General features: G+C 35.9%; 1 protein-coding gene across 1 annotated transcript in view; it reads right to left on the bottom strand.

The window, feature by feature from the left end:
• Nucleotides 1-25,438, bottom strand: part of LARP4 (La ribonucleoprotein 4) — a 47,120-nt gene extending 21,682 nt beyond the window's left edge. Inside the window, exons 1-3 of the mRNA XM_074270406.1 lie at nucleotides 25,212-25,438; nucleotides 2,410-2,557; nucleotides 446-601 (exon numbers count right to left, since the gene is read on the bottom strand). Coding sequence (XP_074126507.1) covers nucleotides 446-601; nucleotides 2,410-2,557; nucleotides 25,212-25,229 — 322 coding nt within the window. The 5' untranslated portion in view covers nucleotides 25,230-25,438. The remainder of the gene's footprint in view (nucleotides 1-445; nucleotides 602-2,409; nucleotides 2,558-25,211) is intronic.
• Between the last annotated feature and the right edge of the window lie 884 nt (nucleotides 25,439-26,322).

A 26,322-nucleotide genomic window follows, 5' to 3' on the forward strand; every position in this document is an offset into this window, starting at 1 on the left:
TCTAGCTCTGTTCTGAAAAACTGTTTTCTGAGACTTTCTGTTCTGAAAAAATTATGAAGCTGCAATATTTATCCTTTTCATTTTTAATTGCTTTCATATCACTTTCATTAAAAACTTTAATCTCATAATGCTAAATTCACTTCCTTTTATAAATGGGACAAAGCTTTTATATGGAATAATATGGTCCATTAAAAAAAACAAAAAACCACAGAAAATCTCTCTCATTTCCCTTAATTGGAGGGGGTTGGAGAAAGAGAGGAGATATCAATCCTGATCACAGTATACTGTGTAACCAATTTTAAAATTCAATAGCAAGTCAGAGTTCACAAAAGTGAATCAAGATTATGAATATTCAATCCAATCAAGAGAAACAGACACTAGGTAATTAAAGTTACAAAAACTTGCTGGAATTAGACCATTAATTGCAGTGGCCTTTAATATTTACCAGATATATCATAAATTTGGTAATTCAGATCTTCCGGTGACAAAACCATTCCATCTGTAGGTACTTCTTCAACACCTGCGTTACTTTGTGAAGCTTCACAAGGTGAATACATTACATCATATTCTTTACAGCTGTCATCTGGAATCTCCAAAGTACCTGCATACAAGAAGACTATATGAAGGATAGGCTTTCTGGATTTCAGTCATGATGTTGTCACAATGAGTTTTTGGATGAGTTTTCCACTGTATTTAGAGAAAAGCAATTGTGAATAGTAAAAATAGTAAATAGTAAAAAAAAATAAAAATAAAAACAAAAAAACCCACAACAACACTCCAAGCAAACCTATAAGCATGAATTAAATTTTTGCAGAACCATTTAATTACGTAAATTTATGATTTGCAAAATAGGATAAGATCATGTAGAATATAAATACATCACAAGATAAATAGCTGACAGTTAAACTTCTGAACTAATCTGTAAATAAAGATGTAGTCCTTCAGACTCCTTACTATAAGAAATATGATTGCTATTATACTGGCAATGTAGAATAAAACAAAAACCTGGTTTCCAATTATTTGTTTAAAAACAAAACAAAACAAAAAAAACCACACCATATCTACCTTAATATAAAGGAGAAATATGGGGGAAGGGGCTGCTTATGAGGAACATATGTCCATTTTCATTCAAATCTGTCATTCAAAGACAAACATCAGGTTTAGTCCAACAAGGCTATTTATGCATTTGAAATTCCACTTTAAGGCCTAAAAAGTAAACTAGAACTGTTCAACCTTTAATTATAGTGAAGTCATAGGAAGATTTATCATAATTGAATGATATTAAATGAAAGCTTCTGGGGGATAGTAGGACTGCCACCATCTTCTTGTAGATATACACATAATAAGAATATGAATTAGACTTTGACATTTCTAATGTATTTGGGTTATGAAGTTTTTTTGTTCTCTTATAATTTAAATGCTCATAATTGTACTCCTATAGGATAACACTACATGAGATTGGAGAAATATTATCTTGGAGTAAGTTTTCTATAATTCCCTGCCCTGTACAATTAAAGGAAGCAGTTTAATAGTTGAATCAGCGACACACAAATGATGTTCTTTTGTAGAGGTCTAGCAAAATCACAAGGTTTTCACTTGGCCTCTGCCTCTCCCACCATTTCTTTCTGGGACTTTTGTCCTCTATCTCCATGGAATAAATATTGATGATAGCTTTGCAACATTCCTATTATACTCAATCATTTACCTATCTTGGCATTAATAAAGTTCCTTTGATGTTTCCCTCTATTCCCATGTTCATTTTTAATTGAAAGAAGCATAAAGTAGTAAATAGGACCCTCAAGAGTCAGAATGAAAATATTTTTTCAAGGCCTAGGAAAATAGGGAAAAGGCACTTTTCTGCCCCCCCCATACATCATAGATTATTTTCTTTGTACTAGATTATCATCCCCAATATTGTTCGATATGCTGTGTTTTTCTTGCTAATTTTTCCTTGGGAAGTGCTTTCATCTTGTCTGTTTGAATTCTCATCTTTCAATTCACCAAAATCCAGACGTTATACAGTGAAATATTCCTGTCTGGATGGTACTTGCCCAGTTCAAGTCTTCAGATAGATTCATATCCCTAGTAAACAATCTTGACACTAGAGAAAATGGAATGTTTTGAAGCTTAATGTATATTGTTTAACCTCACAAATTTGGTTTGGCCAGAAGCAAATGTTGATGCATAGAATACCCCTTTCCTTATTGTCAAATAAACAAAAGACAGTTGAGGAAATTTTGGAGCATGAGTGTGAAGGAACAGAGACATAGTCTGAGGGAATGGTTTATACCATTGTACACGAATAACATGTACAAACAGCTCCCTCTGAATTTATCAAAGGAGACACTAAATTTATTCGTGTACTAAGAATAGTTAAATAACAAATTTTTCTTAATGGTTAGAACTTACCATCAGGATTAGGCCCTGCAGTAGCTGCTGTTTCTTGCCAAGAACTTTCAGTTCCATGAGTAGATGAAGGAGCATCAGTGCTTCCTTGGGGAACTTCCTGCCACACTTTGGCATTAGGATTTAAACCAGCACCTTTAGATGTTACCTGCTAAATAAAGTACACATAGGTATGTTAAGCTAACATCTAAAACATAATTTTAAGCTTTTAACAGTTACTTTTGAGTTTATCAGGAGAAAGTTTAATAGCACTAAATAGTATAATATATATAAATAGTAGAAATGGCATAAATAATATTACTAATAAACCAATGATGTCATCTATAAGTTCCTCCCAAAAAAGGACAATCCTACCTCATTTCTACCTACTTCCTTGTTCTGTTTTTCCAAACTTCACATCATTTCTTACCAGGAAGTGGCAAGGTTTCCACTTCCTCTTTTCTTCAAGCTCCTAGAATTTTTCAGTGCTTAAGGATAGGCTGGTTCTCTTTTAATTTTTGCCGAATTTATGAGTGTCATGGTCTTAATAAAACAACATCATATGAAAATTTGTTCAAAGAAATTAAAACTAGAGAAACAATACTATTTGGAGAGGTAGGGGAATAATAAAAGTGGAGAATATCTGCTTGCTACCGCCCTCCCACCACTAGCAGTATAATATTTTATGTCATGTCTTATTGAAAGGGCTGAACTTAAGTATTGAATGGGTAAAAGCAAAGTTAAGGTTACAAGAGCATCTACTTATAGAAGCATTGAGTAATTTTATTCTCACAGTTCAGAGATTAGAGTGGCTTTAGAAAAGCTGATGTCAGAAACAGGAAGAACTGGGTTCAAGACCAAGGGAAGACTTTTTCCTTTCAATGTCCCAGAAGTTTCCTGTACTAGTGAAATTACGATTCTGATAGAAAACAAACAATAGTCATTGCTAAAACAAGGCCATTGGAATTTTATTATCCAAGAAAGACAGCATTTCTTAGATATACCTAAAAAGAATGAGGGCAGATTAATGTGGAGAAGTAGAAAAAGCCTCCATACCCCTGATTTACACTAATCACTAATTCTCACTCAAAATGAACATTTTCCCAAGTTTTATGCTGATGTTATTGCATGTAAAAATACTTTTAAAAAGGATAATAATTACTTCTGGAACACATTTGTTTCCTTAGGTAGGTAGACTATGGATGAAGAATGTTACATGCTGTCAGTTCTGGTCATTTGTGATGCAAGACGGTTTTTTGGAACTATTAAGGGAGTGCTAGTAGAAAATAAATGTTTTAGAGTGAACAAAATGCATGAAAAAGACATTTTTAAAAATGTCAAACACTTATAAGGCAGCAGTTATTACAGCATTAAGATGAAGTAATTCCTTCTCTTTATTATAACAAAACTATTATTGGTTGTTGGTTCCTGAACATTTATCATATACAGTTGGGCCCTGAGTCTGTATCAAAAAAGAAATCAAAATCCTTTTAAGAACCTATGGCATAGCAATATGAATCTTTGTAATATATGTTCAAAAAAAGTTACTTTATAGTTCATAGTTATCCTTGCAACTTACTGTTACTTATGATTAAAGACCCAACTAACTAATTCTTACTATTTGAGAATCATAGTAGTACTCAAGAAAGCATTTTTACAAACTTCATCAAAATATACACCTTTTTGGTCAGCAATTTTTCTAGATAGTATGTCTAATTTTTAAAAAAGTAATACTATACAAATACAAATACAAATCTTTACCAAATATAACCATATGGTAATATACCACATGGAAACAATACATTAAAGAAATCTATAACAACTTTCACAGGAATTCGATATGTAACTGAATCTCTTTGCCAACTCTAGTACTGACTTGAGAAAGGTTGATAAGCCTCCCTCTACCAGTAGATCTCTAAGAACATGGTTCCCTACTCTACATTAAAAGGATGTTCTATGATACTGTATGAGGATGTATTCTGATGGAAGTGGTTATCTTCAACATAGAGAAGAGCTAATCCAATTCCAAATGATCAATGATGGACAAAATAAGCTTACACCCAGAAAAGGAACACTGGGAAATGAGTGTAAACTGTTAGCATTTTTTGTTTTGCTTCCCAGATTATTTTTACCTTCTGAATACAATTCTTCCTTTGCAACAACAAAATTCGGTTCTGCACATATATATTGTACCTAGGATATACTATAAGATATTTAATATGTATGGGAATGCCTGCCATCTAGGAGAGGGGGTGGAGGGAAGGAGGGGGAAAATTTGGAACAGAAGGGAGTACAAGGGATAATGTTGTAAAAAAATTACCTATGCATATGTACTGTCAAAAAAAAATGTTATAATTATAAAATTAAAAAAAAAAAGTTCAGTTAGGTTCTGAAGCTATGGAGAGATATTTTCATATAATAGGTATGATTTATTGATATAATTAATCTAAACTTTTCTCTTAAGTGACATTAGTTATCTATGTTATGCTACATTATTTTACGTTGTTATGTTATATTGTATAAATAAAACAAAAAACATTAAAAAAAAAAAAAGGATGTTCTGAGTAGCAATATCAAGTGAAGGGGATTATCTTCTAAAATGGTCAGGGTGAGACAAATGGAAGAGTGCTTATTAAAAATACTTTTATTAAGCCAGGTAATTTATCCTGTTTTCTACCCTAATACATTATTGAAAGAAAAATAAATTTAAATAAATTTAAATAAATAAATAAATTTTAAAAATCTGTAACCTAGCAATATGTGTTTTCTGGTTATTCTGGTTAGTTACAAAAACTTTCACAGGGTATTTAACTTGACAGTTTAATAAAATGTTCTGAAAACTTTAAAATTTGTTTTGGGGATAAGTTGAGTTCCATTTTTTTTGGGGGGGGGAGAGGAGAAAAATGCATTTGAAAATGAAAATGTTAGCAGACTCATTCATCCAAGAACAAATTTATGAATTAATTAAGTCTTAAGATTTTGTTCAGTCATGACTCTGAACCCATTTGATGATTCCCTCAGCAAAGATACTGAGAGGATACATGGCTTAAACATACAATCTTCTTATAAAAGAGAACTTAACAGTGAAGTTGTTGACAGTGAGAACCAAATATTTGAGTTAGTGATGAAATCTATTTTCTGATAATACTATTTCATGGCCTTTCTATATTTTGTCAAAATATTAGAATGAACTATAAGGATAAATGTGACATAAAATGCAAATATGCTAAAATACAGAATTCTACTGACATTACAATTAGTTTGCATAAGATTACTATAATTAAACTTTAGAAAATGATGACAAGAATGTAGCATTTTTTTTTTTCCTGGCTCATGAGATTATATAGGAAACGTCAGCACATGGATACAAAATAACATTTTACTTCTGATTACAAGACATTATATTAACAATATTGAAAAAAACAAAACAAAACAGATTCGGACCAGTACAAAATAAACGGAGCCATGTTAATGAGTAAGGTTAATAATATCAATAAAAGACTACTAAGTGCATAAAACAGATTAAGATACAAGTCACTTTGAGGGGCACATTTATAAATCAATGCATGTTTACAGGATACAATGGAAAGATCACTGGGTAGATACCCAAGCTTTTTCTACTTTTTATAATAGTAAACTACTAAAGATTTTCCTCCCCTGCCCATATATTAAAAATGTAAAATGTTTGCCTCTATAATGTTTAGAACCAATCTATTCAGTTCTAAGTTAGGGCTTCTTAAACTTTTCCCATTCATGATCCCCTTTTGCCCAAGAAATTTTTATGTGGCCCTCACATTTAATTGCACAATACCATATTTTAGAAACATTGCTCAAAGCAATTTGAAGACAAAGACTCCTAAGTTGTTTCACTTTGTATCCTTGGTACCTAATAGAGGGTCTTACATAGAATAGGCACTTAATTCTATGTTAGAAGGTACAGTAGCATAAGAAAACATGCATGAGTACTTCTCAGTAAGATCAGGAATAAAGCAATACTATCATATGATGAAGATCCATGAATGCTGGTTATTACACAGTAATAAATTCTTTATACTTACCCTTTGAATTAACATACCACTATTAGTTTTTTAACCCAAAAAAGATCAAAGCAAATAACCTTTATGTATACAAAGATTTATAGAAGCTCTTTTTGTGATGGAAACTAGGCTGAAAATAAGTTTTATAAATGTAATAGTATATACTATTTATATACTATTCTACTCTAAGAAATAATGAACGGGATGGTTTCAGAGAAACCTGAAAAGACCTCTGTTAACTGATGCAGAGTAAAGTGAGCAGAACCAGATTCTTCAAATTCTATAGTAATGCAAAGAAAAAGAATTCTGAGAGACTTAGGAACGCAATATGCATTGACTAATAATGATGTCAGAACACTGATGATGAAACATGCTTCCTACTTCTTGGCAGAGAAGTGAGAGGATAAGATATATTTAATCAATTTTAATATAATTTTCTTTGCTACAAGAGTTTTTATTGGAGTACTATGGGAATTTACAGGTACTGGTTAGTGATACAAAAGGAAAACAAAGCTTCTTTTATATGTCTAAACTAACACATTTTTAAAATACACAAAAATCTTTACTAGGGGAAATTAATTTTTTATATAATCATCTATTTTCTGTTCCATGTATCCTTATCATTGGTAGAATTGCAGTTAGTTTTTTAAAAATCGATACTGTTTCACTATAACAAATATTTCCAACAAACCCTTCTATTTTTAACCAAAATGCCTTGCTGAAATCTAGGCATATTCTGAACAGGATATCCCTATATATCAACATAGCAATTATGTCACAAAGAATTTTTATTTTGTCATGATCTGTTAAGAACATTTTTTTCTCTAATGACTGACAACTATTTAATACTTTCAATTCCCAAGTTGTGAATAACTTCATTTATATATTTAAAAATACCACCTCCTCCTCTTCTCTAGAATATGAAAACCTTACCTAGTTTAAGAATACTAGTGATTAACTTCATAGCTCTTACCCCACTTTTAAAAAATTTCCTCAACATTTATTCCATTCTAATCTCTACCATATCACAAAGTATTTGCATATATATCACGTGTAACTTCTCTTTTGAGTACATATTTCTCAACTGTGATTAAACCCAAGAATCTTGGGAATCCCAATCCTTTTCCCAAACCTGTCAGTGTAGACATCAACCAACAGAAAAATTATTGTAAATAATGAGCGCACCTTATTCACCACCATCAATTGCTACCAACAAGCAGATAGGCACAAGAATCCTAAAAGTGGCAGCACTTCCTAGTTCTATTTCCAGTTTAGCTTTTCACAGCCATAATCTGGGAAAACAACTGCTGTAACAGGATTTAGCTATTCCCACCAACTGCCAACCAACTGCCACACACAGGACATGCAAACCAATTTTGCTAAAGTAGCAGAATTCTCTGAAGAAGCTACAGAAGATGAAACACACCAAGCAAATCCAACTCCCATCATCATCTTGAAGGCTATCTTCTCTCACAACTGGATCAAGGCAGAGGACCCTGAACCCCCAAAACCTTGGAATTAGCAATGTTTTCAGCACATTATCCATAGCCATTATTCTGGAAGTCAACCTCTATGGAGATTCTCTTCTAAGTGTTACAAAGTCTCTATTTAAGAAAGTCTTTGCCATTAAAGGATTCGTGACACTGGTCTATATCAGAAATTGACATTTTATTAGTAGAAATGTTATTTTAAATGATGCATTACCAGCTGCATAGTAATTACACCCTAAATACCATGGGACTTTCCACCTGACTTGCAACTGAAACCTTCCATGTGTTGGCTCACAATTTAAACGTGACCACTCCTGAGAAGAGGGATTATCTTTTCTATTTATATTCCAAGTGCTTGACACAGTAAGCACATATAAGTTCTTAATAATTTTTTCCCATTCGTTCATTCATTTGATTTCATTAGTAAAGTTATTTTCCTCCCTTGAATTTAAACCATTCCAAGCCTACTCATCTATGCAAATTTTGTTCATGTTTTTTTTTCAGAGAACAATAACCCAATAACCTACAAGGCATTCTCTTAATTCCGTTTTTCTTTACATGATACCATTTTCAAGTAATCCTGGGTTCTACTCCAGACTTTGTAACTAAATCACAGTGATGAAACTCTGAAGTTCAATGTACTCAACTTCTAAAACAAAGGCCACTATGTTTCCAATGATATACATTATAAAGGTCTCTTTCTACAGAAAAACTCCCAAATGGATTCACCTAAATTTTGTTAAAATTTGAAGGGTCTTCAGATTTTATTTATGTAGCTCTAGCTCAGATGTTAAAGGATCTTTAAGGAGTCTGGAAAGATAAAAATAAAGATTGGTGAAGCTACACAGAAAAAAAAATTACATCTTTGTTTGAATATAGTGTCTGTCTTGTAATTCTATATATTTGATACATTTAACAAATTATTCTGAGTAGTTCATGAATTTCAAAGGATTACCAAAGCCTTAAAAAAAAAAAAGACCAACAAAACAAAATGATCAAGAACCACTGCATTATATCAATGTTTCTCATAGAACTCTATTCTCTATGAAGCTATTATTGTAATGCATAATCTGCCCCATATAGTCTGAGTTTCTATTAAGCTCTTTCCCTCCACAAGTTAATTCTTTTTGTTCTGGGAAATGAGTGTAAACTGTTAGCATTTTTTGTTTTTCTCCCCAGACTATTTTTACCTTCTGAATCCAATTCTTCCTTTGCAACAACAATAACAAAATTCGGTTCTGCATATATATATATATATATATATATATATATTACCTAGCATATACTATAACATTTAATATGTATGGGAATACCTGCCATCTAGGGGAGGGGGTGGAGGGAAGGAGGGGAAAAATTCAGAACAGAAGGGAGTACAAGGGATAATGTTGTAAAAAATTACCTATGCATATGTACTGTCAAAAAATTGTAATTATAAAATTAATAAAAAAAATTCTTTTTGTTCAAAACTTAACAAAGAACAAATATAAAATGGGCATTTCTAAAAACACTGTGAATAGGAATGGATCGTCTATGAAACATAACTTTTATTATTTAGAGTTCGCTTTTACTTTAAAGTAATAAATTCAACGTATAACTTCAAAGCTATCCCTTTGACATTTTATCCTCTCTTTTTTTTACTTAAGGGGGACAAACTCTTGCTCCTGTCCCTCCAATGATCCTTTACATGTTTTCCCTTAAAACAAAACAAAAAAAAAAAAACCCACACAAAAAACTAGCAATATGTTTAGTCAAGGAGGATTCTGGGAAGATAGCACAGCAGGTCAGTAAATTTCAAGCTCTCCAGATTTCCCCCACAAAACATTCACATCTCAGGATGAACAAAGACGTGAAAAATCATTAAGAACTGGGATCCTCCAGATACAACCCAAGAAAATCTAATTTAGGAGCTAGCTAGCTGGGCTGGACTAGAGACACACAGAAAGTTTCACATCCTTAAATATAAGTCTGGAGTCTGAGAGAACATGGGCTGATTAGGAACACTGGGCCCACCTGTGCTGCAGAGATTCAGTCATTGGAGGAGGGAAAGAAGCAGTACATCCAGTGAGTACAGAAACAATGGGTCAGAGATGGTGCTAACAGCCAGCTCTTGCAAAAAGGGGAGTTTTGGGGTTCCAGATCAGAGGGGAGAGTAAAGCAAGAGGCTTATACACTAATATTTCTCATATATATATATAAAAAAAAGAAAATTTGAAATTCTTAAGGGTTTCAATTTCCTAATTTAATTTTCCTAACTGTGGAAACCAAATAAATACCCATCCATTTCTCACAAGAGGGATACTATTGTGTGGGACAGGGAACACTAACCAAAATCATTCAAATAGATGTTTCTCAGAGCTAGAGCAGAAAAGCAGTTTATTCAATTCCTGCAGGAAAGGGGGGCAATTGCCTTCACAAAGAACTAGTGAAGTGACGCAAAGGACAGACAACAAAGCAAGTTTTTTATATCCTAAAATAACTTTTACCCCATTTTGGGCCCCAGCTGTTCCAATAGTTAGATAGACAGGGACAGTCTATCATGGAGATTCCATTCTATCCTCAGGGTAGCAAGAACAAGGGGACTATAGATTATAAGGCAGTTTGTGCAAGGGTACCAGCAAGGTGGACTTTTCCTGAAACTGTAGCCTCCAAACTACAACAGGGATCAGTTCTGAGAAGGCCTCATGTCCATCCCATATACTATGAAGATGAATTGCAACGTGCCTACTAATGATGTGATTCATGATGTGGGTGTGGCACCAAATAATGTGGTTCAAGGACCAAAATGATATGGGTGATATAGGCACTAGATGACAGTTAGCAACAAAAGTTGGGAGTTTGGTCATGTGAAGAATTCACATTGGCCATTCTCTTTGGCAAAATGTAGATTTATTTAGGAGTAGGTTACAGACAAAATGAAGGAATTCAATAGACATCGGGAATAGTAAATATGAAACAATAGAAGAGCATATGAAACGATAAGTTCCCTCAGTGGAACCCAGTGGTAAGGAAGCACCCCATAAGATTGAGGGATGTTCTTGGCTGACAGACTAAATCCTGAAAGACACTTAGCAGCCTGAAAGTTAGTTAGCTGTAGGGGCAGCTAGGTGGCGAAGTGGATAGAGCACCAGCCCTGAATTCAGGAAGACCCAAGTTCAAATCTGGTCTCAGACACTTAACTGTCCTAGCTGTGTGACCCTGGGCAAATCACTTAACCCCAGACTCAGGGGAAAAAAAAGTTAGTTAGCTATAAGGAGAAGTGGGGTTGGGAAGCATAGTGGAGTTTGGAAAAATATCATGTGGTACAGGGGAAGGGCAAGGGAAAGGGGAAGGACTAAAGCAGGCAGTTTCTTGGCAGGCAGCAGCCAAGGGATGGCCCATAAGTAGATTTTATAGGGAAAATTTAACCTCAGGGACATGACTGAGATTTCTGACAGGGCATAGAGACTGCTCTATATGGGATGGGTCTAAACTGATCTTTATCTGTGCTTACCTTAGGGATCAATTCTTTAGATTCTGTCAAAATTATCATTCAGGACTTCATCACTATTTCCACTCTTCTGCCAACCAAAAAAACCCAAACAAACAAACAAAAAGTGGCAAATGTCACTTATTCTAAGCCAAAAAATGCTATTATGTGAACACCAAAGAAGCTGATAAAAGAAAAGCCCCATGGATATGGACCACAAATACTATAAATATAAAAAGATTTTTGACTGTGCCCATCAATTGAGGAATGGCTTATTGTGATATATGAATATAATGTGATAATGAATATATAATATAAGTAATATAATTACTTAACAATTAGAAAATTTTAATTGAGCCAGAATAAAATGAGCAGGATAAGAACAACTTATACATTTATCATAATGTAGAGCAAAGTCACTTTGAAAAAGTACACAAATGGAAGTCACTGAGGGACTTCAAAGCACCTCCTTTGTGTGAGGAATGCCAATCCTCTTATTAAAGAAATACAAAGGCATTATTATATAATTATAAGTGCTTCAATTGGGTATGGTGGGTGGAGAAAGAAACAAGAGTAGGTGCCTACCAGGAATCAGTCACTAAGCTAAATTGCCTTAAAAGTAAAAAAAAAAAAAAAAAAAAAAAAAATCTCTTGATGTAAACACTTCAAGATAGGTGCTACTATTATTTTGATTTTAGAGTTGAGAGATGCAAACAGATTAAGTGATTTGCAGAGGATCAAACAGCTAACAAAAGCCTGTCTGGATATGAACTCAGGTCTCTTTGATAGGTCTGTAGGTAAGTGACCAGTTATATGGTACAAACAAAACTATTTAAATACATAGAAGGAAAAAAAGTTTGAAAAGGATAATTGGGAACCTTCTGTTTGTGTTAAGTATTAATACATACTATGATGTACCTTATATAGCAATAATGGGCAAATAATATAAGTCAATGCCTCTCAGGAAAAAAAGGGCCAATATGAGAATGGACAAAGTGGCATAGTAAAGGACCGAAATGGGGAAAGGTAAAAATCAGTGGTGGTGGCAATGGGCCTCAACAAATTATTTTCTTCCTATTTAAGGGGAGGGAGAAGAAATGGGAGATAGGTGATGTGGACTATCTTTTCCTGTAAGAAAGATGTGGAAGCCCATCTGGCTAATATCAGATGTAACCAATTCCCAGACTATATGGTAGAATAACTACCATTATTCTATCTGGTATAGAATGTAAGTCTTTAGTCTATTCCTAAAACCTTGGAGCATCAATAAACAACCTTTGAGAATGATTAGCACTGGTCGGGGACCTGGTGAGCCAGGTGCATTCTTCGGGGACTCTTAGATCCTCTCTCCCTCTTGAGTTCTGGTCTTTACTTCTAACAAACCCCCAGGCTGTTATTTTCCCAATTAAAAGATCTGCTTAAGATGAAGATCTTTGCTAAATTCTTAAAGCCCACCAGGACATTATTTTCCCCTTTATACTGGGTTAATGTGTTAACTCCTCTATGGATATAACTTGCCAGTAAATGGGCATACCTCATGGAGTATTTCCTCCCTACTGGGTAATTGTGAGTCCCACTCTATTTCATATTTAACAATCCTGATATTTATTGAAACCTTCATTTTGCCCGTATCTTGTTCCCCTAAATAAATCTACCTTGTGCCAAACAGAATGGCCACTGTGAATGTCATATATTTCTTCCAAACTAGAAATTGCTACCCAGACTCCAACAGGGTCCTGACTATGGCCATGTATAGTATTCTGGTATGTGGTGCTAATTACACTAAATCTGAAAGAACATCCTGCCTTCAAAGGGCAGTCAAAACATATCTAACATCCAGAGGAGTGGGAGGACGTAAAACCAGATTTCAGGGAAAATATGATCACAGATGGCATATAGGAGTAGTGATCACTTGCACAATCAAGGGCATAGGAAAATTCTTAAAATACAATACTGATGGAATATAGCTTCTAAGGGAGACAGCAATAATTTTAAGGTCCTCTGACCTTGGGGTGTTTCTGATATAACAATCTGTCAGTGAATCTTCTGGCTTTAAAATGTGTGATTCTAAGGACCTCTGTCTGATCTAAGAATACTATTGTTCTGTCAATGACTGTAAAAGTCTTCTGGCCTATAATATTTCTTCCCTTAAATTTTAAATATTATTTCTTATTTAAATATTATATATTATAATTTAAATATTATATTTCTTTCCCTTAAATTCCCTTAAATTTTAGGGAAGATATAATAGTGATCCTGAGTCTCTAACCTTAGAATACTACTGTTCTGTCCATCTTGTCAGCAATGATTCTAAAGTCTTCTGGCTTTAGGATAATCCTAGATCTGTCAGAGGAGAAGTCAGAGACTCCTGAACACCTTAGTTCTCCCTTAAACCATAAAATTAGCTTATCAATGACAGAACTAGATAAATTTGTCTCTTTGCTCCAGGTACTTTTCTAAATTTATTAGAAATTTTGTCAGCATGAATTAGCAATTATAATAAACTTTGCCCCTAGACTTGATGATGGGTTCAAGCCTGCAAATTGTTTTGATACACCTCCCTGCATTGGTCTGTGACCCCCCCCAACCTTTTGGGGGTCCTTCTCAACCTCAACAATACTGCTATTTATTTTCCTCTGAAAGAATGATTTCTAAAAGTGAGGTGCAACAAAAAATGAGGACTAGGAAAAAAAGCTACAAGGCAATAACACAGAAATTGCTTCAAAGAAATTTAAATAGGCATCTTAGAAGCATGATACTGACCAGAGATTAACATAAAGATCATAAATCAGAATGAAATGAAATAAAAAGCTAAAACAGCAAGGGTGTGAGAAATGGATGAGGGGAAGAGATGAAGGAAAAGTTTTACTACACTATTTAACTGAGAAATAAAGACAAGAATTAAGATAAACTAAATTAGTTAAGCAAAATCCCAAAACTAATGAAAAGAGTAGGGAGGCAGGTGCAAGAAAAGCTGGCCAGAATAGGATTGTTGTAAGTAGATTAGGGAAAAATATCTTAAGACACACTTTTTTGTTTGTTTGTTTTGTTTGGGTTTTTTTTTTTAAACAGAAGACCTGGAAGAAAATCTCCAACATCAGAGACAAATAGAGGCAAATACAGACTTCACTCTCTCGTACTGACTTTAAATGTGAATGGATTAAACAATCCAATCAAATCAAAAAGCGGAAGGCAAAATCCCACAATATGCTGCTTAAAAGATACACCCTAAAAATCAAATAGTTAGAATGGTCAATAAATTAAACATTCATTAAGCTCCTATCCCATGCGAGGCATAGTGCTAAATAATGCGGATACAATAAGAGGCAAAAGACAATTCTTGCCCTCAAAGAATTCATAATCTAATAAGCAAGAACACATGATCAAACTAGCCATATATAGAGCATAAGTAGAAAACAATAGGGCACTAAAACTGAAAGGGTTTAATTAAGATTTCCTGGAAAAGGTAGAATTTTAGCTGGGACTCGAAAACCTGGGAAATAGAGGTAAGGAGCATTCCAAGGAAGAGAATACCCAGAGAAAATGTCTTGATTGAGAAATGGATCATCTTGAACATTAAGGTCAGTGTCACTGGATCAAGAAAGAATACTGGAGAGAATAAGGTGTAAGACTAAAATAATGGGGTTAAGAGTAAGAAGATAAGGGTATGAAGGTCTTTGAACACCAAACAGGATTTTCTATTTGATTCTGGAGTAAACGAGGTGATTTCTATTTAGGGGTTGGAAGAATGAGAATTGAGAAAAGGCTACTAGGTCTGGCAATTATAAGATCATTGATAATTTTATAGAAAGGTGTTACCATGGAATGAAAACTAGACTGAGAAAAACATGAGAGAGCAGCTTTTATTGTACAAGGCCTTAAGAATGAATTCAAAATAATGGAGATGGAAGAATAAAGTGAAAGTTTTTGAAGATGGGGGAGATATGGACATGTTTGTAGACAGTAGGAAAGCCAGGAGATAAAGTGAAAAAGTGATAGAATGGGGATGACAGAAGAGGCAATCTGCTGAAGATGAAAAAGAATGGGACTGCTTGAGAGAAACAAGTTAACCTCACTAAGGTGTAAAGTTTCCTGATCTTTATGAGACAGCAAGTGAAGGTAATAGTGGTAGAAGACACCTGAATTTGGTTACAACATGGTGGGCCTGTTTTTTCCCCCTGAAAAATATAAAGGAGGTTCTAAATAAGAAGTTGAGGGAAGAAGGAATTATGGGAGGTTTGAAGAGGAATGAAAAGAAAAAGTAGCTGGAGAATAGGACAGTGATCTGATAGTAGGTTCTAACTAGCAGCAATGAGAAACTAGTTGAGATTGTAGATCGCATTTGTAGTGGATCCAAGTAGAATACAAAACAAAACCAACATTTTACAACATTCTAAAACAAGTTAAGAATATTATGCCAAAAGTATCATAGACAACATAGACAACAATAAACTTATGTCCCAAATGTCTTAATTGAATTACAAGATATAGCAGGAGATTTTAATATGCCCCTTTCAATTTGACATATTGAATAAACAAAAGGAAAAATATAGTTCAACAAATTTAAGTGTTAAAGATTATTTCTCAATATCATACAGAACTTGTAAAAATATCAATTTGATGTATATTTAAAATATCTAAAAAGTTTTTGATTTTATATGTAATCTATTTTAATATATTCAAATATTCATGATTGCTCATGAATATTAAGGTCATAATAATATAGTGAAATGGATTCAGGAAAATAATTTTTACCAAGATGTAGATCACAGCCCACTTATGTCTGATCTTTCTGTGTGACTCTCAACAATGTCCTCCTCCAAAGTCATTGCTTGTTCTCAGGTTATACAATTTGTTGAGAATATTCTTTACTCTTGCCTTTTTTTTTTTTGGTATTCCCTCTTTGGTCATTATAGCCTGATCACATTTTTTTTTTGTGCTGCCACTGTGTGAAGATGCTTGTCTTTAGTTCTTTTGGAGGTAGTGATGTGGCAAGTCTTACTGACAAAGAGCAAAACCTCTTACGGTCATGAACTTGGGTAGTCACAAAATTATGATTATTAGTAAATATTTGATTTGAACACTTATTTTATAAATCTACATACACAGGGTCATAAAAATTTCTTGGGCAAAAAGGGGTGAAAAAAAATTTAAGAAACTCTGACAGAAGAGAAATAGGCTTTTTTCTTCTTCAGGAGCTTTCAAAAGAGGAAAAAGATTTGCTTTTCAAGTTTGAATAGAAAGAGTTTAGTAGTAACTGAAGAAAGTAGTAGGCTACATGCCCAGCTAAGATCTTTCCTGATCTCAAATGAATGTAAATCAAAGACTAAATATATTAGATGAGCTTTGAAAGGTCTCAAAAACCACAAGAGCACAGCTTGCAATAGGGTACTAAGAAATCAGACTTGTGGAACAACTTATCCAATAGACTTGGAAACTGAGAAACTATACTAAAGCCTTGAACTTGTTGGAATGAACATTTAATATTTTAAATTTTGACAATAGTCTTCCCAAGGACCAAAGTGTTTGGGGATTGTTTTTCTGGGGGAGGGGGGAAGTGTTTCTATAAATCTGTCCTAGCTACATTCTCAGTAAAAGTAAAAGCTATAAAAGAGAGAAAGGAAAAAGCCTTTCCTGTTTTGGGAAGCTGTTATGAGGTCAATTAAAAATGATTTGCAATTTCCTGAAAGTGATCTATCTACTCCTTTCTTCCATTTCACTTTTAGACGTACTGTCCAAAGGACCCAGACAAACCTGCTTTACCATACATCCATTCAGATGCATGACAGAAATATAGGTAACAGATAAATCTTGAAGCCATTTATTCTTTCTTGTATATCAGGACAAACCACAGTACTTTAAAAAATAATCTTTGCATAACTTGAGGGTTTGATGCCCCACAGACTTCAAAAATAGATGTCCATCAATTATGGAATGATTAAAAAAATTGTAGTACAATAATATAATGGAATGTTACCATACTGTGTAAGAAATGATGTGTATGATATGAATAGAGAACCTCATGGAAAGTTTTATATGAACAAATGCAGAGCAAAATATGCAGAGTCAAGAAAACAATATATATAATGATCCAAGACAATTCTAATAGGCCTAGGATGGAAAATGCCATCTTCATCCAGAGAGAAAACTATGGAGTCTGAATGCAGATGGAAACATATAACACATGCAAAGATAGTTTAAAACATTCACCTCTGGGGGCAGCTAGGTGGTGCAGTGGATAGAGCACCAGCCCTGAATTCAGGAGGACCAGAGTTCAAATCTGATCTCAGACATTTAACACTTCCCAGCTGTGTGACCCTGAGCAAGTCACTTAACACCAGCCTCAGGAAAAATAAATAAATAAAATGTTCACCTCTGCAAAACCTTGCTTTCCTAATTTTTCTCCCTCATCCCCCTCCATTTCACTTTTTAAAATTTGCTTTTTTTATGCTTCTTCCCTTTTGCTCTGATTTTGACTGACTAACTGTAAATGTATATAACCTGTATTGACTTTTTGCTGTCTTGGAGAGGGGAAGGGAAGGAGGAAAATTTGGAATTCAGAATCTTACAAAAATGAATATTGTTGTACAGAAATGTTTGTAGCAGCCCTTTTTGTAGTGGCAAGAAACTAGAAATTGATTGGCTGCCCATCTGCTGGGGAATGGCCGAGTAAGTTATGATATATGAATGTAATGGAATATTATTGCTCTATAAGAAATAATCAGCAAGATGATTTCAGAAAAGCCTGGAAAGACAAGAACTGATACTAAATGAAGAGAGCAGAACCAAGAGAACATTGTACACAGTAATAATTTTATATGAATTGGCTCTTTAAAACAATTTTCTGCATCTTTATTGTTAGTTTGTAGCTACAGTTTGGTAGAAATAAGTAATTCTCTTGGACTTGAAAGACTTCAGGTTTTTTTTCCCCCCCAGTTCTTACTAGATTAATTCTACCTACCCTTGGTTAATTCATTTATATATTTTTAAGCCTTTATCCAGAAATCCAAATCCTGTTCTTAGATATACTTAATAACCAGCAGTTAACTTCAGCAATATTTTCTAGTCAAGAGATATGGAATGAAATACCATCTCAAATATTTACTGTGTGATGAAAGTAGCCCCGAAAATCTCTCTCTGACTTTGGGAATGAGCCATGAGGTAGAGCACTTGAGAAGCCTCAGGGAGACCAGCCCCAGGGAAGCAAGATAAAAGTGGTTTATCTAGGTGGGGCTAGTTGAGTCCAGAGCTAGAAAATTCCAACCTTAGTGAATTAAAGATTAGTCTAGAAAGACTCAATTCCAGCTCAAGCTCACCCAGCCCCCATCAAGTGCAAACTCCAGCTTGTAGCCAAGGTTTCTATTATAAACAGAGCCAATTTTAAGTTCAGTCCTTGAAGAGGACCTAATATGCCATCCCTGGCATAGCAGCAAACCTCTGCCCATTGAAATGATATTCTCTTTCAGCATTCAGTCTCTTTACCTATTTCCCTAACAAGACTTTATACCTCTCTGTCCGGATTTCTTTGCTAGAAATTCTCTATTTCTCTGCCAGGAACGCTACCTTGGCACCAAGGAATTCACTTTCTATTCACGCACAGCAAAGGTTGACTTCCCTATACCAATAACAAACTTCTTTTCTCTATCTCTGCCAGGAACTCTTACCTTGGCACCAAGGAATTCACTCTTTCTATCCATGAACATCAAAGGTTGACTTCCCTATGCCAATAATAAACTTACCAATCTAGCTTTTTGGGTTTGTAAATTCCTTTACAAGAACCTCTGGGCCACCAGAAGGGGGGTTCCCAGAACTCCCAGCCATGTGCATGTCCTAAGGGGATTGAGGGGAGGCAAACCCCTTCATTTGGTTCCCTGAACCGAACCTGCTACTAACCTCATTTAACTCCTGGACTACCAGGAGCCCTAATCTCATCAAAAGGTGTGCAAGTCACTTTAGCTCTAAAAGCCTTGGTTTTATCTGTAAAATGAGATTATACTTGTACTAACAACTTATGAAAGGAAGTAAAGTGTTCAGAAACTTTAATTCAGAAACTTTAAGCCATTACTGGTAAATACAAGTTGAAAATAAACCAGTTGTCATAATCTTTCAAAAATCAGAAGTGTATGACTATGTAGCATGGCTTCAAGCTTCTCTAGTCCTGGAGGCAACTTAAAACTTAACATGTCTCAATCTGGGCTTTTTTTCTTCTTGGAGTTAACTTTGACTTTTCCTTATGTACTTCTCATATCTAATCTATGTAAGCAAGATCCTATCATTCTGTTCCTGTATCCATCCTCTCCTTCCAATATCCACTTCCACTGTCCTATTACAGGTGTTGATTAATCCCATCTCTACTGTTTTCAGACTGTTCTACCTATTAACTATAAGTGCTTCCATGCCTTTGTCAGTGTTTCTCTCTATATACCTTACCCATTGCAAATACTGTTGAATTTTTGGCTATTTAAAAAACCCAAATGCTAGCCCCAAGGGGAGCCTGCCCCTTCTTTCTGACAATAAGTTAAAAAAAACAAAACAAAAAACTCTACAGTAAAATCCAACATAAGGCTCCCTTACAGATCTAGAGGACTCATTTTTGAACATAAAAGTGTATCAGTAGGCCAAACACAAAAAAATTTAGCAGTATAAAAAAATTGTTGCTCCAACAAAAACCCCATTAAAATAATAGCACTTTGTTACTTGTTCTGAATAAGCTAATTTGATTAAGTCAGAAATTATTATATAACTTCTAGATTTATAGTTAGAACTGAAAAATAATTTAAAGGTAAACAAGGGAAACCCCATTCATCCACCCATTTTATAATTGAAATCAGAGAGAAAGGTCTATCTACTAAAAGTACCTGAAATAGAATTTGAATCAGGTCTTCCTAATTCCAAGTTTTCCTCCCTTCTCTTTCCCATCAGTTTATTCATTTTTAGGTCTATGTTATGTATGTTATAAAAGTTGAGGTGGATGAAAATGGACAGTAAAATACAAAAAAGAAAACAAAACTTCATTGACATTCTTTGGCACACTCAGTGCTATTTCATAACAATTTCTAGGCAATACAACTATGACTGAGAACAAAGTCAGTATGCTTCAAGTTGAATAATCTAAACGTGTCTATTTTAATTAGACCCAATTACCACTAGTTACAATAGTGAGGAAAACCAAACTATTCTTTACCTGTCTTTTCAGACAGGAATTATATAATGAAACTCCTTTGCATTTAATCCTGTATATGTGGAAACATTAATAGAAAAAAATAAGGAGCAACTGAATTGCCTGAATTTATTTTATTGGGGTAGTTTGCCATTTTCTTTTCCAGATCATTTTACAGATGAGGAAACTGTGGCAAATAAGTTTTAAGGAATTAGTCTAGGCTTACAAAGCTAGTGTCTGAGGCTATATTTGAACTCAGAAAGCCCAGTCTTCCAGATTCACTCTTTGCACTATGGAGCCACCTAGCTGCCTATGAGAAAAGACAGTCAAGATTTATTTGTATCTAAAATTAGGATAGAAACCATTGAACTTCTCAAAGCACTGTATATAGGTCCTTCTCCTGCCAAGTCTACCAGGTCTTTCCTTCACTCTCAAGAATATAAACAAGTCTTTTTAACATCAAAAATCTTACACTAAGTTTTTTAAGACTTGCTTCTTTGTAGCTTCCTCTTTACTACTAATTTCTTAAATAACAGAAAATCTTTTCTCAAATTGTTCAAAGTACTGTTTACAGTCAGCCAAAGGGTTCAGTTTCTGCATAGAAACTAAATATAGAATGCATCCACTTAAAGAGAAAGCTTACAAAATTTTGTTTTTTAAAATCTACACTATTTTGTTCTATTTATCATTTATATTGTGCTTTTCACACACATACTTTGAAGTGAACTACAAATCATGGAAAAGTCCAATCCAAGAAATCAAACTGAACCTACAAAAATTCTAAGTAAAAAAAAAAAAAAAAAAGGTAATTATCAGATAAGGGATGGGGGTAGGAGGAGGTCCAAGTACAGAGCAGAGAAAAGAGTAAGATTGCAATGAACAGAATCAAACCCGGAAGTAGGTAATGAAGTCAGGAATCTCTAGAGTTCCAGGAAGTCATGGTGGAAATAGGAAAGAAAAGATGAAAGAGCATACAGTTCAAGAAATGGACTGTACAGGTAGTGTCTTGTGAAAGGGAGAAACAAATTTAAAAAAAAAACCTTTATTTTAAAATGAGTATGTTTTAGATAGGAATTTTAAAAAATGAATTTCATAAATTTTAACTTAAAGGCTATTATATAGCTGCTCTACAATATAAGAGTAAATTATTGCTTTAATCAAGATTATAATACAATCTCTCAGGTTAGCCATGTAGTCTCTTTACCCATTAAATTATTTTTGTCTAGAGGCAGCTAGGATAGAACACTAGCCCTTATATCAAGGAGGACCAGAGTTTAGGGTTAGGGTCCCTTGTTGTGTGACCCTGAGTAAGTCACTCAACCCCAACTGCCCCAGCCAAAAAAAAAAAAAATAGATATAGATGTCAAACACTGCCTTTTATTACTGTTGGCACAATCAAAGTATTATGTAATTTCTCCAAAATTTTTCTATGTGATTTTGAAAATAACTTGAGGGAGGAGGAAGAAGGGATAAAGGCTGGATTTGTTATTTTGTTGGTTCAGGGAACTCCCTAGAGGGAATACTTCTAGAAAGGCAGATTCATTTCTATAATAACATACTTTCCAAGAGTGAATGAGGAAGCAATTCCAATAGACTTGTGATGGAAAGATCCATCCACATCCAGAGATCCATGGAGACTGAATGTGGATCAAAGAATAGCATTTTCACCTTTTTGGTTGTTCTTTGCTTGTTTTTTTTTTTTCTTTCACATTGTGATCCGATTTTTCTTGTGTAATATAACAAACATGGAAATATGTTTAGAAGACCTGAACATGTTTAACCTATATTGGATTGCTTGCTAACTAGGGAAGGGAGGGGGAGTAAAATATAAAACATAAGGTTTTGCGAAAATGAATGTGAAAAATTATCTTTGCAAGTATTGGGGGGGGGGGGCAAGGGAGAAAGCTATTAAAAAAGAATGAATCCCATAAAAGTTACCCAAAATTGCCAGGATGATAAGTGAGAACCATGAATCCAAGTATTTCTGCCTCTAAAAGCTGTTTTCTACCTACCTCTAATAGCAACTCTCCTCTTTTGAAGGGTTTATAACACCAAATAGGATCCATTCAAGAAAAGTGTCAATTAACTCTAAATTAAAATGATGAGGACAACGTTAACCAAAATTCACTAAGTTAAAATGCTATCATGTTAAAACCAAAATCCCACAACTTAATTTAAAATTTTAGAGAAAAATCAGAAATGTATCTATGGCTTCATATGGCTAGATTAAAAACTGCTTCTAATCTTTTAGTTTCCATTCTGGATTAGAGTCCCATTATTTCAAGATCCCCGGGATTGTCCAGAATTCTGCATGAAATTTTGATGTACAGCAGTTAGGCTTTTTGTGGCAGTTCTAGACTATGCATGCACACACACATATATGTATGAGCATAGTCAATTTTTCTGTCCTGTATTAAGATATTATTCGTTTTGTAGTCTTTCTTCTGTAGTCATTTTGCAGATTTTCAAATCAGAGGTTTTTAACTTTTGTGTCATTGATTTGTTGAAGCCTACAGACCTTTTTATTAGAATGTTTTAAAAATACAACAAAAAAATATGTAGATTAACAAAAGAAACCGATTATACTGAAAGACATTAAAATGTTTTTCAAAAAAGAAACTAAAAAACAAAAAACAAGCTCCCAAACCTTAGGTAAAGAACCCCATATAAATGGTATGTTCTTGGATTGCTCATTTCCAATCTGTTCAAAGCTTAAACTATTCTAAATAACAAAATTAGCTTTATTTTCCAATTGCATCTACCAAGATAATTTCTAAATATTTTGAGAAGTACCTAGATAAGTAACGTGGCATTCTGATTAGATTAAATATTAATGCCACAAATTCAGTCCTAACTCTTATGAGAACTTTTTACCCTTACTAAAATCACTTAGTAGAAATGGAACCCAATAAAAACCAGTATTAATTTACCACCATATCAAAACCAGCACTATAACTAGTAACTTGCAAAACTGGTGAAGTACAAACATCAACTTTCTGTAAAAGCTCTGTGAGCCATATATATTGAATATGTGTATAGAGTATAAAATCCAAGATGGAAACCTCTGGACATAAATATAAGATGGATTCATCAAAGTTTAAAATATATATTTTTACAAGGAAAGAGGCGGTAAACATTGGAACATTCACCTCTCTAAATCTTGAAATAATTGCTAATTAACATTTCAAAGCACTGTACATGTTATCTCCATTGACAATACCAAAATCAAAGCCACAATAAAAACCTATACGGTTTTTTAAAAAGGCCCAAAACAGTTACAACTTAGTTTACAAATGACTATTTATTCCGTATGTCAAGTACAAATAATTATTTATTTAAAACCCTCAACTTTCATCATCTCCGCCCCTCCCCCCCAATCCCACAGTCCAGGATGGAAAGCAATAATAGGAAAAACTTCAGAAATCCTCATTCAATTTCTTGTACTACAAAGTTAAAATACCAACTCCTTTAAGGTAACAAAAACCAGAGTAATGAGAAATATTAGCTATTCATTAAAAAGATCAAATGCACTTTCTATAAAAAGAAGTCCCTACTACCTCTACAACCCGATTTTGTAACCTACAAACGGCTCCTTTCCCCATGGGGGAAAAAAAGGCCTTTTTATGTGGGCAGTTAATAAGTACCAAGTTGCTAAGTTGCAACTTTGCAAGGTTGACGTTTCCACAAAGCAATTAACAATATGATCTGGAATCTACTCAAACTATTAGCCTAGCAGTCAGCTGATGCTGCAGCTCACGAGAGAGTAACAAGGAAGAGAGAAACCCCTCCCCCATAAAAATCAACAAACTTTAAGGTCCAACGAGAGAAATTGCAGCAGTCAAAGAAAAGAGGCAGGCAGGTTATGAACGGGCCTCTCCCCGGTACCCCAAGGAGCTCGTCTTCCCACTCGGTTTCCTTTCCCTAGGCCTCGGCGGCTTCAGACCAATCATCTTGGTGCTGCAGCGGTGGCCGTGACGCCGCCGGAGCAACTTTTACAAAAGGTCACCGCGGTGTCTTTCAAGACTCCCCCCACCTCCCGGCGTCGACCCAGCCCTCCCTCGCTCTTTCCCCGGCTTTACCCTTCGCTCTTTCTCCACCCATGGAACTTTCCAGAGACCCAGGGGCGATGCCCCGAGGGGACGAGACGGGGTGCGGGGCTGGGAATAGGAGCACTTTCCAAAGAGCCTCCCTCCTCCCCGCATTGCCTGCCCTCACCTCCGTCCCTCCGCGGCCCCACATGTTGCTCACTGCCCTCCCAGCGGGTCCCTCACATTGGCCCCACGCTGTCCCCTTTGCGAGAAGAGCGCCCCCTCCAGACTGCCCTCAGCTCAGGACGCCGACTACTCCTCCCCCAACCGCCTCCCCGCCCCCGACCTCCCGAGGACCCCCCCCCCCGGGCGCCGTCCTTTTGCCCCACGCGGCACCCACTCACTACCCTTGACTCTGGTTAGGCGAGCCTAACTCCTCGACACTTCGGCCCCAGGGCCCTCTAGCCCTGGTCCGGGCAGAGAGGGGCACCTTAGGCCGTGCTGCTGTGTCAGCCTGGCGGCCGGCTCAGCAGCGTGTGCGGCCTGGAAAGTCACATGGCGGCGGCGGGCTGGCGGGCCGGCCGGCACTGCTCTCTTCCTCCTCCTCTGCGCCCGTGGGCCAAGGTCCCCGCCACCTCCACTCACCTCCACGAAGAGCAGCATCTCCTCCGCTGACTGGTCCTCCTGGTCTCCGAGACTCCCGCTCGTCCACAGGACCCCCCCACCCCCCCAATGCCAGCCGCTGCGTTAAGGACACTCAGCGTTCCCCTCCAACCGGCTGAGGCCCCGGCTCCTCTTCAGCTCGCAGCGGCCGCTACCAGACCCGGCCCCTTAGGCTCCACCTCCTATGAGATAGCAACTACTTCCGGGGCGGAAGACCGAGAGCTTCCGCGGGGAAGAGAAACTGGATGAGGGACGTAAGGGTCAACGTTGCGCTCCCGGCCGCAAATGGGGGCGGGGCTCGCAGCGCGCCCTAAGGAACGCTCAGCCCTCTTTTCGGCGGCATTGAGGGAGGAAGAGGAGGAGGTGTTGAAGTGTGCAAGGTGGCGGGCAAAGAGCTTCTCGAGAAAGTATTCCACGCCTGTGCCACTTTCCTAGCAGACTCGTGCGGTCGTGTCTCGTCCTACCGAAAGTTTAAGGGACGACCAAGACGGGGGACAAAAATAAAATGAACCAATCATCCAGCTGCCCTCCGAGCCGGGCATGTGCGAGGGATGGCGGGGGAGGAGCGGAAAGTGGGATTTCCTCTGAGCATTCGCTCCCATGCTCCTCCCATTCTCCTTTCCCGAGTCTTCTGGCCAGACCAGAAGTAAATGCACATTAAGTCTCTAGAGTTGTACACGTAGCTCGCCCCGCCTCCAGAATTTGCCGTTCTATCTGGTGCTATCCCACTATCATCTCAAATGCCTACAGTTCTTAAATCCAAACATACCAGTTTCTTTCTTCCCATATTTCACACGAAAGAAAAAAAAGTATATCGACTTTATTTGAACATTCACCCAATAGCTGTTTTGAGGTAATAGTTCTTACCTCATAAAACCAAAGTGCCACAGAAATATTAAAATATTGTTTCGTGTGTTCTTCATAACGATACTGGGACGTAGATCTTAAATTGCTTATCCTGATTTTCCAGAAGAGGAAACCAGATGAACTAGGTCAAGTGTTGGACTTTGAGTTCACATCTTCCTTACCCACCACTTATCTTCACCTTCGTTGAAAAAAAGAAAAACGGGCAGCTAGGTGGCGCAGTGGATAG

This window comes from Sminthopsis crassicaudata, chromosome 5, assembly GCF_048593235.1.
Source record: "Sminthopsis crassicaudata isolate SCR6 chromosome 5, ASM4859323v1, whole genome shotgun sequence".
In the NCBI taxonomy this organism is placed as follows: domain Eukaryota; kingdom Metazoa; phylum Chordata; class Mammalia; order Dasyuromorphia; family Dasyuridae; genus Sminthopsis; species Sminthopsis crassicaudata.